The sequence below is a fragment of the Microcaecilia unicolor genome, chromosome 5, assembly GCF_901765095.1.
Source record: "Microcaecilia unicolor chromosome 5, aMicUni1.1, whole genome shotgun sequence".
Taxonomy (NCBI): domain Eukaryota; kingdom Metazoa; phylum Chordata; class Amphibia; order Gymnophiona; family Siphonopidae; genus Microcaecilia; species Microcaecilia unicolor.
The window spans coordinates 115,023,450-115,043,101 of record NC_044035.1 but is presented as its reverse complement, the minus strand read 5'-3'; the positions used below and the strand labels follow the sequence as shown (position 1 = coordinate 115,043,101).

The 19,652-nt window shown below is 41.5% G+C and overlaps 1 protein-coding gene across 6 annotated transcripts in view; it reads right to left on the bottom strand.

Moving 5' to 3' along the window:
* Positions 1 to 4,133: 4,133 nt before the first annotated feature.
* The window catches only part of SAMD8 (sterile alpha motif domain containing 8), a 130,610-nt gene continuing 115,091 nt past the window's right edge, over positions 4,134 to 19,652 (bottom strand). For all 6 annotated transcript variants that reach the window (XM_030203227.1, XM_030203223.1, XM_030203224.1 and 3 more), the window contains 3 exons: positions 18,049 to 18,166; positions 10,616 to 10,766; positions 4,134 to 4,519 (listed from right to left, as the gene is read on the bottom strand). In XM_030203227.1, the coding sequence (XP_030059087.1) occupies positions 4,215 to 4,519; positions 10,616 to 10,766; positions 18,049 to 18,166 (574 nt within the window). In that variant the 3' untranslated portion in view covers positions 4,134 to 4,214. The remainder of the gene's footprint in view (positions 4,520 to 10,615; positions 10,767 to 18,048; positions 18,167 to 19,652) is intronic.

Genomic DNA, 19,652 nt, shown 5'->3' with positions numbered 1-19,652 from the left:
TTATTCTGTTATAGATCCATAATGAAGTATTTCAGGAACATTAGTTTAATAACACTGATAAATTAAATACATTAAATATGAAGAAAACTAGGTTACATCAAAAGGTGTCAAGTTACTAACAATGCAAAGAAAATCTAAAACTACTATATGCTAACATTATAAATAAAAGCAAGAGTACCTTCCACAGTGTCCAGAAGTTAAGATGCATTTTCTCACTCCTAGTTTTCCTGTACTTTGAGTTTATTAAAATTTTTTCAATGTAGGATTTTTTAAAATGTATTCTTCAGTTCCATCAAGAGGTGGCGCTACCCTACATCTTTCTCAGTTTCTGCCCACTGTATCAGCGACTTCACACTTTCTCTTCACCATTATGCATGATAGATTTGCAAACAAATTTGCATGCACTGCCTCCATTATCTCATACGTATTCTTTGTGGGTATCCTGAAGACTGGGTTGAGAATCCTTGCCCTAGATCCTATGAATGAATGCTGGGGGGGGGGGGGGGGGGGGGGGTTTACTGAAGTGTTGCTGACCTAGATCAGGGGTTCTCAATTCAGTCTTTGGGCCACACCAAGACAGATACATTTAAATGCAGTGCCTCCACTGTATGCAAATCTCTCTTGCATATTCATTGTGAATATCCGAAAAAGTAGACTGGCTGAGTGCATCCCAAGGACTGGCATGATTTTTCCATGGTTTCAAGGAACTGTAATTTTTCTTGACAAATGAAGTTATTGTATTCATCCATCACTGCAAACTTTATAGTTATGTCATCAATGGCCATTTCCTGTCAGTAAGTGTAAGAAAAGGTGGCAAGCAGATGTAATGGCACAACAGTGCAACAGGATGTGAGTGACTGTCCACGAGCATATACAGCGGCATAGTCTTAAAAACATACATGTTTTCAGAATAGTTCAATGCTTCTCAACCCTCTCCTGTAGGCACACCTAGCCAGTTTACTTTTCAGGATCACCACAATAAATATGCATGAGATAGACTTGCATACGACAGGTCTCTAATGTGTGCAAATTTATCTCATGCACATTCATTGTGATAATCCTGAAAACCTGGCTGGCTAGCTGTGCCTCCAGGAGAGGGTTGAGAAGCACTGGTCTAGTTGATATTTTGTTTTCAGAAATCAAGAGTATTCCTTGCAGGTGATTTTCCTAATTATTTGATGTACTGATTACATTAAAAGCCAACATGTAAAATATGTAACATTTTAACTTTTATCAGAAGATTTACAGCAAGGCACTATGCCACAGCTTGCAGGTTTGTTTGTGAGGTACACGTCTAATGTTATACAAGCATTTCTCTCCCATGGCAATGACTTAAAAAAAGAACAAACTCATCCCAACAAGGTGGCATAATAGATTTCCTGTAATCAATGTCCATATTAATACAGATTCTGCACAACAGTTTTGTCATTATGGGAAACTAGAATGAAAATTGTTGTTCTGTCATGTAAAACATTGTGAGGATTACAGCCCTTTTTTTTTTACAACATCTATATGCAAGTCACAGGATAGTATAAAATAACCTTCCATTCGTCTATACTCAGCAGCAAATGAATTTCTAAATTATAAGCATGGCAGAGATAAAGGAGGTAAGAGCCAGAAGGGAGGAATGTCTACCAAAAATCTGGACTTCAATGACAGCCATAGCAAATACTCAGCCCTGCCATGAACGGGATATATACTTAAGGTTTGTCATGCATGGCAGTATTGGATAATTTTGTGAATAACATTTCAGAAACAAGACACTTGAGACTGCACTAAGGAAAAAAAAGACATGGGACATATAATATGCATTTCGTTTCCCAGTCAAAACAGTTCAGGTTGTATGCTACAAGTTTTGCATTTAACTTATCCCATCTTCAATAATAACCTATCAAATACTTTATCTTAGCAGGATGCCTGAACCCTAGGCTCTGCTAAGGTCTTCATAGTTTTATGCTTAACCCTTTAAAAGCCACAGACACACCTGCTTGTATGTCATTCTCAGTATTGCTATCCTTATATGAGATGTAGCAAAACAAACATGGTGGGCAGTACTCAGTATTGCAGCAAAGGTCTGGGTTTTCTAGCAGCTTTACCGGGAACCGTGTATAAAATGTATTGGGGGTGCAGCAATGAACTACTACCAAACCAACCACTGGGTTGTCATGGGGAGGAAAAGTAGGCTGTGTGAATAGCATTTTTGTCCGGTAACCCAGGAACTGAAAACTGGTCAACAATTATTATTTTTCAGAAAACAGAATATATTAAAAAAAAAAAAACCACAATATTTTCCTGATGCTGAGAAACACAAAGAATCTAAATACACAAGAATACAATAAAAACTTACTCCACATTATCAAAACTCTCTTTAAACAAATTACGTCATTTGCCATGTAAACTTACTAACAGTTTTGTTAAATACATCCCTTTTATGTAATTCCTCACCCAAAGGATTGGTTACTATTCTTAGGGCTAAATTTACTAAAAAGCACTATATTATATGGTAAAGTCACATTAACATGCGTTACACAATGCAGGTCCCATTTTATGCAATGAGATCTACTTTCTAATAAGGTGTGGTAATACAGTAGCATACTTTAGTAAAGCTAGCCTTCTAGTCTGCAGCATATGGAATAAAATATTTTCAGTGGCCCCAGAGGCAAAGACAGAAGAATGTTCCCAGTTTAAGCAGCACAGCAACAACCAAGTCCTCCATTCAATACATTTTTTTTTTACATAAACCAAAGTTTCAACAATTATTATTTTCCAGGTCTTCAAGTTAGCTCTCATCTGAATACCAGCTGCTGATGCCCACTTTTAAAAAGTTGCAATTACTTCCAATCAGTCTTTACCCAATGAGGTGTTGAGCCTGAATCAGAGGTGAGAGTACCTGAATCTCAGTGTATCTTTTGCAATGAACTTTTAATGCCTGCACCATTTTAAATTCAGTCTTTGGCTTGCCGAAAAGAGGAAACAAAAACAATTCTGAATGGAAAACTTGTCTTCCTTTCTATGTGATAGGATATTTGTTCAGCTGGTATGCATTTCTCAAATGTCTAGGGGTGTATATGTAATACCTTCCAGCAGTCTAACTCAGTTGCATGGTTGTGGGGGGCCCAGCATAAAGCAGTGCAGCTGGGGAGGAGCACAAAGAGGATCAGATAGACCTAAACTGAGTGAAGATAGGCTATGGATAAGATACACATTTTGGTTATCCTGAAAACCAGACATATTTATGAACTCAGTGCCTGGAGTACAAGGTATGAAGCCTGAATTAAGTTGCAGTAGTTGATACTAATAGTTAGTAAGTGCAAGTGGTTGCCATGTTTGCTATCCTCAGTAATACACTTAGCAATTAGTATATAAACATACTTACACTGCTCTTTGCAAAGTAATGTATCCAAAAAGAACCGTTTTTATTCAGCCCTCAAACATCAACTACATGCTGATAAGCTGTGTGTTATTTTTGAATTTCAGTCAACTGTGGTTGCCCTCACCCTCACCTGTGAGCTCCAGCTGACTGATCCATGCAGGTCCCAAAGCTCTCCTATTCAAAACAGGTGGCGATGGGATTGTCATTTGGGGAGGGGGGACTGTGACAGTGCACTAATTTTCACTCCTACATCAAATAAATCTTTCAGCCAGTTCTTTTCTAGAGAGCAGCACCCCACATTCCCGTGCCATTGGATGCAATGGGGAGGGCAGGAGGTAAAAAGAGGATGCATGGCAATGGAGGGTGTATGAGTGAAAATTTCTTACATTAGTGTGTTACATTTACCAAATCAGATATTAAATGGTAACTCCTAAAGTTGACTACTGTAATTATTTTTACAGAACACGAGAAACTTTTAGAACATTTTAGTAACAATATGCTTATCATGCACCTTCAATGTTTCAGAAAAGGTCAGCAGGGCCTGAAATGTAATAATCAGGTTACTGTATACTACTTCTGCATTATACACCCTGCACCAAAGCAGTAATACAAGTGATTTGCAAAGGAAGTAACTTCCATGTTGGAATCTCATAGATCTAGAACTAAGAAAAGCATCTATTTGAAATTTAATTTTTAACTACGGCAGGGACAGAAAGCACAAATTTGTTAGTACAGAATCTAAACAGCAAGGAGACAAAAAGTAGAGAAAATGTCATTTATTTACCTATGAAGCAAGTGGGTCAATGCAGTGAATACCAATTTTAATGAAATCTGGGACCCCTTATCCAATTAAACTTTTCATAATCATAGGTCTTGAGAAAGGCCAACAGTACTCATTTGGCACTGGGCCATTCACATTACATTCAAAGAAGGAAAACATTGGAAACCAAATCCGTGCTCTACGGCTCTGTTGATATGCTCGTGTATTAGCCAAAGTGTGATAATACAGAAAGAGTCTGGTGGTGATATAAAAGGCAATGAAGACATCAATAGAGTAATGTTCATGTGCAGCTAGAATGAAGAAGATTCCAAACAAATTTAGGACCCAAGACAAGGTGTGCAAGAAGTTCCAACTTCTTGGGGTATCTGTAAAAGAACATTTAAAAAATGATCATGCATGTCTCTTTTCAATCTATTTATCCTCTTCTACAGAGTCTCTACAATCCTTTCTCATTTCAGAGACAGAGAGAAAAATGTAGGCAGATAAAGACAATATGGCCTATCCAGTCTGCCCATCCATGCCATCTATTCTCCCTATCACTCCCTTAGAGATCCTATTTACAGTACTTGTCCCCCAAGCTTTCTTGAATTCAGATATTTTCATCGCCACCACTTCCACCGGAAGGTCATTCCATGAATTCACTACCATTTCTGCGAATACCTATTTCCTCAGGTTACTTCTGAGTCCATCCCTTTTCACCTATCTTATGCCCCCTCGTTCCAGAGCTTTCTTCCAACTGAAAGAGACCTGCCTCCTGTGTGTTTATGCCACATAGGTATTTAAAAGTCTATCATATCTCCCCTCTCCCGTCTTTCTTCCAAAGTATACATATTGAGATATTTAAGTCTGTCCCTACATGCTATATGACAAAGACCACTGACCATTTTAGTAGCTGCCCTCTGGACCGACTTCATCCTGTTTATATCTTTTTGAAGGTGAGGTCTCCAGAATTGTACACAATATTCTAAATGAGGTCTCACCAGAGTCTTATACAGGAGCATCACCACTTCCTTTTTCATACTGGCCATTCCTTTCCCTATGCATGCAAGCATCCCTCTAGTATTCACCATTGCTTTCTCTGTTTGGCCACCTTAAGATAATCACATACGATCACATCCAAGTGCACAAAAGTTCTTCACCCCTTAAACAGTACCATTCCCTCAGTTTTTTGCAACCCAAATGCATGACCCTGCAATTTTTAACATCAAATGTTAGCCACCTAATTCCAGACCATTCCTCTAGCTTCGCTAAATCTTTCCTCATGATATCCACACCATCAGGGGTGTCTACCCTGTTGCAGATTTTATTATCATCCATGAAGAAGCAAACTTTACCGGACAGACCTTCAGCAATATTTGCTTACAAAAATTTTAAGAACTGAACCTTGCCACATACCAGCTTAGTACACCAGGGTCTATATAAGGAACCCAAAAATAATTCTGAAAAAAATTTGTCTCTTACTATTTATATTACAGGTAGATTAGAAACCTTGTATCACTAATCTTACCAACGAGCACCCCTTTACATAGGCTCTCACCAGATGGACAATATCCATATAAGTAAGACAAATAGCCAAGAAACCATTATGCTTAGACAACTCCGGCATTCCTCACTTTCTTTTTCCTCAAACTCTGCTGATTTAGAAGACAAGTTGTATGATATAGCACTTCTCAAGCCAGCCCTAAAATACCCTCCTATCCAATCTGGTTTTCAGGATAACCACAATGAATATTGATGAGATACATTTGAATGCAATGGAGGCAGTGCATGCAAATCTCATCCATTTCCACTGCAGTATCCTGGAAACCAGACTAGCTAAGAGGATATTCTAGAACTGGCTTGAGAAACACTGATGATGTGAAATCCTAACAGGACTTCCTCAAGGGTCATTTCTCGTACTGATTTTTGGTCAGCCAGCAGGTATTACTATCACCTGTGTATGAACACTTTATCCTTATGTATACTGTGGTACTATACACACACTTTATTGAACACATACTAATATATTATCAAATATAAACACAGTGCCTTCAATCATGGTAAAAAAAAACAGAAAAAAAAAACAGCTGCAGGATGAATTGCTTCTACTTTTAAATGCATGTGTTTACAGTATCGCCTTCAGTCTGTGGTGCTCAACTAGAGACTTGCACGGGAACGGAGTTTGTGGGAATCCCGCGGAACCCGCCGGACTCCCGCAGGGGCAGAAGCAGTTCTGTGGGGATGGAAGCAGTTCCTGCAGGGTTCCCGTGGAAGTGTATGCTGCACTTGCCCCAGCTTCTCACCTACCGAGTACCAAGTTCTTTGAGTTCTGTCTCCTCCTCCTTGCTTTAACAGCACAGATGCGGAAAGTCTCCATTAAGGAGGTGGTAGAGATACAAATGGTGATGAAATTCAAAAAGGCATGGTATAAACATAGAGGATCTCTAATTAGAAAATGGAAGTTATAAAAACAACTAAACTTAAATGACTGCATGTGTGTGACACATAGATGGCGACTCTAGTTGTGATGAACTAGGGCCGATACTGGGAGACCTGCACGGTCTGTGTCTCATATATGGATATCTGGTTTAAGATGGGCTGAAAAGGGCTTAGACAGCAATTTTAGTGGCTGGAACATGAGGGCAGTGCTGGACAGACTTTTACGGTCTGTGTCCAGCAAATGAGAAGATAAATAGGCTGGAGTGGTCTTCGAGTGCAACACTAACAGTTGGAATATAAGGATAGGGCCAGGCGGACTTCTATGGTCAATGTCCCAGAAACACCATAGAAAGACTATAATCAAGTATATAATATCACATTCATTGTTGATGTAATCATGAATTGTTAATGATTATGTCTATTGGGCAGACTGGATGGACCGTTCTGGTTTTTATCTGATGTCATTTACTATGTTACTATTAATCCTCTCTGCTCCCGGGCTGATGCGCAGACCTCAGCTCTGACATAGGCACGGGCATCAGATGTCACCTAACCCACTGGTGTGTGCATTTGGCAATCTCTTAGCACACAGTGCCAGTGAATCAGAGAAGTCTTACATGTGTGCTCCAGTGTGTTCCAACTTCCGTTCCTTCCTTGTCTGCAGTCCTGCGGCTCGAACTCAGAGAGCAGACAGGAATTTTTTTTTTAATGTACCATTAAATTCTTGTGGGGACAGGTTAGATTCCCCACGGGGACGGATGGGGCCGGGCATAAGCGCCTGGTATAAGAGGCTTGGGGAGGCTAAGTCTCCCCAGCCGGTCCGCTCTCTTTTCTGCAGCACCCTGCGGTTTCTCCTCGCTCTCTCCCTCCCCCACACGGGCTGTGTGACTCACTTCCGGGCTGGCATCGAGTCCTGCTGAGTGCTCCACTGCTCCCTTGATCGCTACGCTACCAGTAGCGATCGATTAGATAGCAATCTCATCTGCTTCAGCGCCTGCGACTCAGCCTTCCCTACCAGGGCTCTCGTCATTTGATGCATCATGCAACTTCCTGTTCAGCAAAAGCGCCGGGAATGCGTGGGCGAAACCCGTCACGTCACCGTCAGGGAAGGCTGGGCTCTGGCTAAGAGTGGCTGTAATACTTTCCCAGACCAGAAGGAAATTGTGGCACGCCGCACATACGTTGGGTTTCAGGAGGAGAGGTGCTGACTCTGAGGCAGGTTTAGTTTTATATCAACAACTTGGAAAGCTAAAGGTGGACAAAGCCATGGGACCGGATGGGATCCACCCCAGAATATTGAGGGAGCTCAGAGAGGTCCTGGCGGGTCCTCTTAAAGATTTGTTTAATAAATCCTTGGAGACGGGAGAGGTTCCGAGGGACTGGAGAACGGCGGAGGTGGTACCTCTTCACAAAAGTGGTGATAGGGAAGAAGCTGGAAACTACAGGCCGGTAAGCCTCACTTCGGTTATTGGAAAAGTAATGGAAGCCATGCTGAAGGAAAGGATAGTGAATTTCCTAGAAGCCAACAAGCTGCAAGATCCGAGACAACATGGTTTTACCAGAGGGAAATCGTGCCAAACGAATCTCATTGAATTCTTTGATTGGGTAACTGGAGAATTGAATCATAGACGTGCTATAGACGTAATCTACTTAGATTTTAGCAAAGCTTTTGACACGGTTCCTCACAGGAGGCTCTTAAATAAACTAGATGGGCTGAAGATAGCTCCCGAAGTGGTGAACTGGATTAGGAACTGGTTGATGGACAGACGACAGAGGGTGGTGGTAAATGGAGTTCGCTCGGAGGAGGGAAAGGTGAGTAGCGGAGTGCCTCAGGGATCGGTGCTGGGGCCGATTCTGTTCAATATATTTGTGAGTGACATTGCCGAAGGGTTAGAAGGTAAAGTTTGCCTATTTGCGGATGATACTAAGATTTGCAACAGAGTGGACGCCCGGGAGGGAGTGGAAAGCATGAAAAGGGATCTGAGGAAGCTAGAAGAATGGTCTGAGGTTTGGCAATTAAAATTCAATGCGAAGAAATGCAAAGTGATGCATTTAGGGAGTAGAAACCCACGAGAGACGTATGTGTTAGGCGGGGAGAGTCTGATAGGTACTGAGGGGGAGAGGGATCTTGGGGTGATAGTATCCGAGGATCTGAAGGCGACGAAACAGTGTGACAGGGCGGTGGCCGTAGTGAGAAGGTTGCTAGGCTGTATAGAGAGAGGTGTGATCAGCAGAAGAAAGGAAGTGTTGATGCCCCTGTACAAGTCGTTGGTAAGGCCCCACCTGGAGTATTGTGTTCAGTTTTGGAGGCCATACCTTGTGAAGGATGTTAAAAAAATGGAAGCGGTGCAAAGAAAAGCTACGAGAATGGTATGGCATTTGCGTTCCAAGACATATGACCAAAGACTTGCTGACCTGAACATGTATACCCTGGAGGAAAGGAGGAACAGGGGTGATATGATACAGACGTTCAAATACTTGAAAGGTATTAATCCGCAAAAAAATCTTTTCCGGAGATGGGAAGGCGGTAGAACGAGAGGACATGAAATGAGATTGAAGGGGGCAGACTCAAAAAAGATGTCAGGAAGTATTTTTTCACGGAGAGGGTGTTGGATGCTTGGAATGCCCTCCCGCGGGAGGTGGTGGAGATGAAAACGGTAACGGAATTCAAACATGCGTGGGATATGCATAAAGGAATCCTGTGCAGCAGGAATGGATCCTCAGAAGCTTAGCTGAAATTGGGTGGCGGAGCAGGTGGGGGAAGAGGGGTTGGTGGTTGGGAGGCTAGGATAGGGGAGGGCAGACTTATACGGTCTGTATCAGAGCCGGTGATGGGAGACGGGACTGGTGGTTGGGAGGCGGGAAATACTACTGGGCAGACTTATACGGTCTGTGCCCTGAAAAAGACAGGTACGAATTCAAGATATGAGTTATCTTGGGCAGACTAGATGGACCATGCAGGTCTTTTTCTGCCGTCATCTACTATGTTACTATGTTACTATGTTAAGTCAAAATAAAAAAAAAAATATTTTCTTTCATGCAGATCTCTTTTGTTTAAACATAGTTAAATGGGCTGTAAGCCCCTAATGCAGTCCATTGGTTTTCTTATATTTTGTTTGTGATGACTTATACTGTGCCAAAATTGAAATTTGAAATGGTCGTTATTAAAAGAAGCTCATTGTGAATACTATCCACCCAGTGGCTGTCTGAGCTTGAATACTAGTGTTCCCAGACTTACTATCAAATTCAAAAGGAAATTGTGGCACGCCGCACGTTGGATTTCAGAAGAGGTGCTGACTCTGAGACAGGTTTTATATTATAAGTCAAAATAAAAAATAAATATTTTGTTTCATGCAGATCTCTTTTGTTTAAATATAACTAAATGGGCTATAAGCCCCTAATGCAGTCCATTGGTTTTCTTATATTTTTTTTGTGAAGACATACTGTGCCAAAATTGAAATTTGAAAACTGTTCTCTATCTGGTCGTTAATAAAAGGAGCTCATTGTGAATACTATCCACCCTAAAAGGATGTTTTGTGGCTATACATGAGAATTATGATATGATCCCTTATTTCATATTGTTGACGGTCTGTGATGTTATCTGTATGGGTGGTATATTGGTGTATTAGGGTCTGCCCAGTGTAATATTTATGGTACAGTAAGGTTCCGAGTGTGTTTTTGCACAAATTTGTGCATAGTGTTTTGCAGTTGAGCGATTGTGGTTAGTATATGCTTTGAGCAACCACTTTATTCTTTGTCATATGATACATATCTAATATCTAAATTTAATAAATGGTATTGTCTATTTTATTTTTACTAATTTTTTTTCTGTGTTAGACAATTATGGATGTAAGCTCCACCCCTGGCCCCACCCCTAACCCCGCCCCCTTTAGCCTCCCAAAACAGTTTGGCCACCGACCGCCTATGGGGCCGGGTTAGATTCCAGCGGGGATGGATTGGATTTCTGTCCCCGTGCAACTCTCTATGCTCAAACACTGACAGACTTAAGGCCTTAGTGCTACGTTTTGCCAATGTTAACTTACATTCTGTAACAAAGAAATTCAGCATAGTTAGGACAACTGTGTGACCACTGAACATGTAATCTCCGCATGTGTGAACACCAGTTAGTGTCATTCCAAAGCCACTCCAAATTGCAAAAGCTCGCTGCAGTTTTGCCCAGAAGTTGTCATATACCTGAAAGAGAAAGAGTAATATTCAATTTACCACAGTTTTGGGTATTTGCTAGCTATCTATTGTAAAGTACATCCAAGCTGGAACTGCATGAGGCTTTTTCTCCATGATATGTTTTTTATTCTGCCTAACTGGACTCTTTGGAGGTTTGATCTATCAAATCATCATTTCTGGCTTTCTAATGAAAGTTTAAGAGGAGAGTTTTCTTCAGTATAGGGGTACCAGGCATTTAGGGGATGGGGGAGAATTACTAAGCTGTGGTAAAATATGGCATTTATCATGGAAATCACTCGTGCACTAACTCAGCACTGCAGGTTAATAAACTCCTTTGGTAAATGAACACCACAATATGAAATCAACCTCTTATGCAGCGTTATTCTGGTTCTAAACTCCTGTGGTAAATGACCTCCACAATATGCAATCAATCTTATAAGCTGCGTTATTCTGGTTCTCAGGAGCATTGGAATACTAACGCCTAGCTCTATGCTCCCAGAGCAGTCTTTCTTAATGGGGATGGAGCTATATAAAAGCAGCACCACAGTTCCCTGCAGGTACCCTTCCAAATCTTAATCCAAGGTCCCCTACCTTCCTGAATGACCTCCCCAGGTCTATCTGAAGCAATCCTTGGTGGTCCAGTGGAATGGGGTAGAAACAATCCCCAGTCACTCCCACTACTTGCTATTCTGGGTTCAAAATGGCACCCACTGAATTTGCATAAGATTTTTGCATGTATTCTGGTAAAATCATGCACAATTTTACCATAACATTAAGAGGCAGATATAGCGTGTTATTTCCCTTAATGAACGTTGGTTAACTACTCTACTTAACATGAATCTTTGCAATCGGGACTATTTTCCTGTTAGAAGCTAAATGTCCAAACTCCTATAATTAGGGCCTTCTAAGTGTTTAGGATAATCTAAGCCTCTTTGATGCTCAGTATTAACCACAGAGAAATGGAAAGTCACATCAAATTAACAGTTCCATAAAGCAGTATTTTTACAGAGGACAACTCCTACTGACAATGATATTAAAAACATCATTTAAGCTAGCTGGTTGGGTGACTATATTATAAATGGCTTCTATACTTAGGTGTTTATGAATTATTTATATTTTATTTTTATTGTAAAGCTTTTCGACTTGGTTGAATGAGAAGCAGTATAGTAAACCGAATCAACAACATAAATTTAGGAATTTATTTCCAGCTATTTAGGGGTTTTATGAAGATCAACAAAAAAAATGGGATTTCTAGGCGTTCCTGTACCATGGGTACTATTCTTGGGTATCTTTTCCAGTGCAATCAAATGTGCACATCTGTGTCAGTCAGGAGTCATAAGCACAGAAAAGGCACAAAAACTGAGTGGAAAATACAAAACAAGCAAGGCGAGGGGCAAGAGAGTACTAGGGGAAGTGGTGTTTATGCAACTATTTACATTTTTTGCATAGGGGGGGTTGTCCTCAGGACACACCTAGTCAGTCAGTTCTTCAGGATAGCCACAGTGAATATGCATGAGAATTTTGCATGCACTACCTCCACTATATGCAAATGTATCTCACGCATATTCATTCTGGGTATGCTGAAAACTTGAGTGGGAAGTGTATCCCAAGGACTGGGTTGAGAACCCCTGATTTCTAAAGGTATGTGAAGTTTGGGGAAACATTTGTCAGATCTTGAATATGCAGGAGCCTCTAACATATAAGGCAATAATGTGGAAATCAACGGGTCTCAAAGCTCCCCTTCTGAAACATGAGGATTATCTCCTAGATTTTCTGATAATAAATGGAAATCTACTACTTTGAACAAAGATCACTGGTGGAATATAGTTTATATTGTAAATGTGAAAGTGCAGTTCATGAAAAGCAAGGTATAATGAATAAGTTAGTGCCCAATAACATGGGAGAAAAACTAGATCCATACCAGTTGCTTAGGACCCCTCAAAAATTGTGGTACCCGTGGAATTACACTAAGCATGCACGAGAAAGCCAGTGTCAGCAGCTGAAGCACGTCACCAACTTATTCGCTGCTCAGGAAGCACAGGAGGGGGCTCGGGCAGTGGACCATTTCAGCTGGTGGGACTAAGTGTCCTTGCTGGCAAATGTAGGATGGATTAAACTCTGCTGGGGGGCAGGAGGAAAAGGGAAGAGAGGATTTATGCCTATGCTTCTGATGAATTTATTACTACCTTACGATCTTAGATTTGAATCAACCATTACCTATTCTTATTGTTATGGAGAGTTATTTTTTGTGTGTTCAAATATTTGTTTCATCACCAGCATTCCAAATAAAGAAACCAAACCTTCAAAGCTACATAAGAATTTGAAAACATACTGATCCTTCATTAAAATGTAATATGGTTATATGACATTTATTTTACTGCAATAGTAAAAACTTACAATATCAAAACAAGTCAACAGCATACAACAGGAGTGGGCAAAAATGTCAGTACTATCCCTAATGGGCCCGCACACAGAACATGAACAAATATGCCATAATTCACACCATCAAAACTCAATGTGATGACTGAATGAACATAAATTATTGGAAACATGAGAGAGTCCAAAGTACCCTCAAACCAGAACAAAAAGACAAAAAGCACATGGAGCCTTCAAGAGTGGGGGCGTCAATTCAATAGTTTATTAAACAAACCCAACATGGTCCGTGTTTCAGTGAAACCGCCTGCGTCAGGGGTCTATAAGTATGGATTATGTACTAATATCTCATAATGTCATCAAAAAGGAGAATCCTCAATGTTAGAGGAAGTGATTCAGGATCTGTAAGAAGACTCCAATGCAGCTCTATTTTTCTGGTTGCTTTTCACTAGCTTGTGTTTTAAATTGGGTGGCTGTCTGAAGGCCAGCACTGGTGGGGATGGGAATATCTCTTTCAGTAATTCATCCTCCTGGAGTAGTGGCTGCAGATCTCTTATGATTTTCCTCAGTTTTACCAAACAGAGACCCAAAAAGAAGAGAATGGCACACATCCCTGCAAACTATGCCAAAACATTTCAGAAGACCCCATAGTCATTCACAAAGGAAAAATATTCAACATAAAGGAATCCTTCACATGCTCATCTTCCAATGTAGTATATGTCATCCAGTGTAAAAAATGTGAAGGGTGATATATTGGAGAAACAAGCCAGTTGCTGAAGAAGAGATTTAATTTATATAGATATCATATGAAAAATGCCAGTGCCAACCAGGATGTTACCTCTGTGGGACAGCACTTTATAAAACCAGAATACTGTACCAATGATTTTATGGTTGGAATACTAAAAGGAAACTTTAAAACAATACAGGAACGCAAGACCTTTGAAGTCAAAATGATTAAATATTTTGACACCCACCAGACAGGACTTAAGATCTGGGTTTTCCAGCCCATTATAAACCATGAAATTCCACTGCTCTGTCACCCTCTGATCACCATGCATATCTCCCTTTCCCTCATCCTCTCAGTCCTCTCTGTTTCTCATCTAACCCACCCCCCTCCCTCATTCTTTCAGACTGTCACTGAAATACTATGATGTTTCACTTATATAGGCTGTTATCAAAATTTGCTTATTTCTGCTCTGATGAAGAAGGGCCACATTCGAAAGCTGATCAAAAATATGTATTAAGTTAGTCCAATAAAAAAGGTATCATCTTATTTTCTTTTCTATGAAATCAGTAAGAAACTAATGCAGGTGCTCTCCATCACCACTAGATGGCACCAGCAGTTAGGATAAAGAAGTTACTATCTTACTCCAAAAACTGTTTTAACTCTAAAGAAATGAAGGAAAAAGAACAATCTGATACAACACAATGCACTCTTGGAATGGTACCCCGTTACCTGATGACAGCTATGAATATCTATAAATATCATGGGCAAATGTAATACACACTTATAGAGACCCATGTGTACACACACATACACACAAAGAAACAGTAGCATAGCTAGGGGGGGCGCAGGGGGAGTGGTTGCTCCCCCCCAAATAGAGTTGTCAAAAAAGGCGCCTATGCGCATGCGTTGCCACCTTAGTTCCTGCGGTGCTTGCACACGGTGCCGCCTATGAGCATTCGCTGCTGTCTTCCTGCTTGCACGTGGAGCCACTGCCAAAACCAGAATGTGCTGGATCATGCCTTGCTGCTGATGGTCAGCGTCACCTGCTTTCTGCTTGTCAGCCAGCCGCTGCCCGCACACTCCCAGTCTCCTGTCTCCACGCTGCGCTGCTGCACAGCTTGAAGCCAAGAGGAGAACGTTGTCCAGAGAGATCAGCTGCAGCCGTTGTGGTAGTAAAGTAACTTACTACACAAGGCCGCTGCAGCTGAGGTGAGCTCTCTCGACGACATTCTCCACTTTCTCCTGGCAGCTGTTCTTTCTTCTTTGGCTGCTGGCGCCTTGGCTGTAGTAGGGATAAGGTAAGGGACCATTTCCATGGTGCGTGCTGTGTGTGCTTTGGCTTGCTGACTCAGTGGATTGCTGGGGATCATGGAATTGGGTGGGTTCCACCTCTGCGGCACTTGCAGAAGCTACCACCCGACCAGTCCCCGACACAGAACAGGACAAGGAGGTTGAAGAAAACAGGAGTTGGGTTGTTCCTATGCTGACCATTATACAGACTTTAGTTTACCCAAAACAATAGCAAATGCTAAAGCAATAGCAAAAGATTATTAAAAATAAACACGTGGTACATCTGTAAAAGTCTAAAGCTGTTCCAGTTGGATAGGCATTAGGCAGTGCCTTAAAAGGTGGAGGCGGGATTTTGTTTTCTTTTTTACTTATTTGACAGCTTTTTCTGTCAAAATATTCTGTTTCTTGATCTTAACTGTTCATCTTAACTGTTTCTGTAATCTGCCTTTGGGAAACCTGGTGTTATAAAGATGGAATATACTGAAATTAAATGGAAGCAAAATTAAACTCTCCTTTCATTGGGGCACATGGAATCACATCTGCATCTGATGTCTGTTTTGGAGACCCTAAACTAGGTGAAAATATCTCTGCACCAATACAGGGGGAGTCCCTATAGCCAGCCCTTCCAAATGACACAATGGTTTAAAGTAAAATAAGTACTCTAACCAATGAAACCAATACTTCCTCGGTCTACATCAATATGCTGCACGAGGCAACATATTTGAAAATATAAGTGAGATTAAATAAAAATGCTATCAACAATAAAGAACGACAAGGATGCAGCAGCTCACAGGTTTGCTTGCTTTGTTTTGAATGTACTAGATGATGGCTAAGTGGGGAAGGGGGAAACATAGAATAACTTAATTGGCTTCAACTTTTTGATGTCATCCCGTCTCCTGTTTTCTTCAACCTTCTTGATGGGGGACTAGAGGTGGGAGGGGTGTTGCCAAAAAAGATTTGGTGTAGAAAGGAAGATTGTGTTTCCTTTAAAACCATCAGTGCCTGCAAGCTGGGAAGACCAGCAATCTTGAAAGTCAGGTTTTTGAAATCCCCATAACTAGTCCCTATTTCTGCTTCCCCATCCCCCCCCCCCCAAAAAAAAAATAAAATAAAAAATAACCGCTGCCTCCAGCCCCAACTGATAACGTTGCAGGTCTGCTATCCATAGATTCTGTTTGCTATATAGTTTGAGTAGCTTATTTGCAGATTTTTCTGATGCTTCACAGTATCTGGCAGTAGAGTGGTTTTGTGTTGCTGTTACTGAGGGAAAAGATATCTATGCATTCTATCACAGTTGTACCAAGGATAGACTGGTGAAAAGAAAACTAGGCAAAAGGAAAAATGGGAGGGGAGAACAAGGCAATCAAAATACCCAGAGATGGGCATAACTCTCAGTAAACAGCATAAATCCTTTGAATATTCAGCTCATAATTGCTACTTTATGCTGGATTTTCTGCATTTAGTTGAATTCAACTTTATTTAACTTCAGTTTTTCTCTCTGTTTTAAGAGGCATAATACAAAACTTGCAAGTTGATTAAAGAGTCTTAAGTTACTTCAGTAAAAACATATCAGCGTGTATATTTGTTTTGTATTTATTAACCTGTATGTTTGTGCATTCAGATTCAGTACTGTACCATTACTGTCACTAAATCCACCTCAGCATTTTCCTAACTGCTGCCTATTGTATGAAATTCCACTTCACAGTACACAAATGCCAAAATCTTGCTATGCTAATATAGGCTACAAGTGCAAAAAATATTTGTATTAGTGTTTGCACTTGGCTGCCACTTGGCAGTATAGTGTAAAAGGTCAGAAAAGTTCCTGTTTGGTTGTTCCTTTATAGGAGAGTCAGAGCCTTGGAAGATGTGCTAATCCCAATGAGACTCCACAGCAGCCACCAATGTCCCCTAGGCTTGAGTCATGTTAGCAGTGTCTTGTCTTTTCTAAGAATGCCTAGTTGTTTCTTCTCTACTGTGGGATGCTATGGCCTGCCTACCCTTCTGGTGCCTATTTTACAAAAGACTGCTCCCCCCAGACATCAAAACCTAGCTACACCTCTCAAGAAACTCACAACTTTAGTTATAGGAAGCTAACAAAACACGAACTCCCTGGACTACCAAAGTTTATTTTCTTGGATAAAAGGTAACACTGGAGACCAGGTAAACTCTGCAGTATTATACTAAGAATGGGTAGACTACATGGGTCCTGCAGTGTACTCTTCTCTGTTTCTGTTTTAACCAGTTATTTATAACCAGATGAGTTCTCTTCACCACTCCCAAATGTATTTGTTTGCCAATATAGTGTAGAGACCAAACGTAAACGTATTGCTATCCAAAAAAATATGAGAGATACACTCTTAGAATCATCTGCTATCAATTACAGAAATCTCCAATTGATAGGCCGTATCTGTGTTCAATGTGGGGATTTAATGTACATCAAATAGTATAATGTCCCAAACAAACATTCATTTAAAGGATAATCTATCTTCAGAAATAAGTCTTCTTCCTTATAACAATCTGGATCCAACCCAACTTATCATTATTCAGTTTTGGTTTTTTTTTTTTTTTTTTTAAATACTTGTATGTATACCGAGGGATCTTCAGACTCTACTGCAACACAACCCATAAGAACATTACGTTCTTTTAGAAGCAATGGTAGCAGTGCAAATCCTCACTGATCCACTGTTTTTTTTTGTTTTTTCAGCTACAGTACATACATACAGTACAGCATATACTGTACTTTAGGAATTTATTTGAAGGCAGCACATCCAGAATTTGCTGAATTTATTTTACTCTCCTTTAAAATGTACTGCAACTATTACTAACTCTGTTCCCATAAATGCTGTATCCTAAGCAATCTCAGAGAGATGTTTAAAGCAGGTAGGGAATCAAAAAGCATACCTTGCCAGAACATTGCAGATGCTGGCCTGGCACAGAAAGTGATGTCACAAACATCGTAACACAGCGCAGCAAGAACACCGTCCCCATTAGGCTGCACATCCTGCGCAGAACGATGGACCTATGGGAAGAGCAAGGAAGTGAGAGGCAGTAATCAAGAGAATCAAAGCCGAGAGGTACAGAGGACAAAGAACAGTTTTCTCATATTGACATTTCTGTAATGCCAAAATGTGTATAAACTTTTTAAATTAAAAAACAAAACAAAACAACAAAAAGAACCCAAAACTACTAGAAAACAGAAAGTTGATTTTGCCAGAGATCAGAGGTGAAAATAAGTGTGTGTGTGTCAGGGGTGTAGCTACGTGGGGCCACAGGGGCCTGGGCCCCCGTAGATTTGGCCCTGGACCCCCTGCCGACGAACCTCTCGACCCCCCCCTCCTGCCGCCAACCCGCTATCTGCTAGCTTTGCTGGCGGGGAACCCTTACCCCTGCCAGCCGAGGTCCTCTTCTTCCTTCGTTCTGTTTCTGAGTCTGATGTCCTGCATGTACAACGAAGGAAGAGGAGGACCTCGGCTGGCGGGGGTTGGGGTCCCCGTCAGCAAAGGCAGGCGACGGCGACAGCGGGGGAGGGTTGGGTCGAGAGGGTCGGCGGCGGGGGTGGGGTCAAAGTTGGTGATGGTGGTGGCACCGTTGGGGGGGGGGCTAAAATGTGCCCCCTCACCTCGGGCTCTGGACCCCCCCTCCTGCCGAAGTCTGGCTACGCCCCTGGTGTGTGTGTGTGTGTATATATATATATATATATATATATATGTTCATATAAACATTTCATGGGCATATAGTGCAGGATGTTGCACATGCACTACCAGCTTAGAAAGGCTGTATGCTGTGCACCACCAAAGGTACTATCCCAGCCTGTAGTGGCTTCCTGCAGGTTAGTCCACAAACTGGCACCTCTGTCCTTGTTGGTATGGCCTGCAATGTTCACTGACTATCAGTTGTTTGAACCATGCTTCTCCAAATCCTCCCCAAAAAGCTACTTGACATCCTGTTATAGACATCTTTCAAGGAAGTGCCCCTTCCACAGGGATTGTTGTCTTCTAGGTCACAACTGCGATGGATAAAGCTTACCCAACAGCCTTGTGCCCTGAGGATGCCCACTCTCCCAACACCATCTGGGAAAGGACCCTAAGGGGTGGAATGGCCTTCAGGATCCCATTCTAGACACTTGTGGGTTATGTCCCCCTACCAGCAGGCAGAGAAAGAGAGAACGTCTGAGATCTGCTATACATGGTCCTGTTATCAGTCCTTATCTCAGTATTGTTGATACCATAGCAGTGGAGAACCAAATAATAGTGCCAGGCACTCTCCTGCCTCCAATATAATTCTAAAACCTGTGCCATCTCAGGCAGGCAGTACAGACACACGATGCTGCTCTCTGGCTCCTGCTCCAGGAGCAATGTTTTGCCATTTCAGCTGGTGCCGCCATCCTCCAGAGGTACTTACCCTCGAGAAACCTCTAAAACTCAGCCCCTTCATACGTCCGGCAATCAGTGGAACCAGCTCACCTCTGCAGGATGATCCTGCTCTCAGCCCTGCCTTTTTTTTTT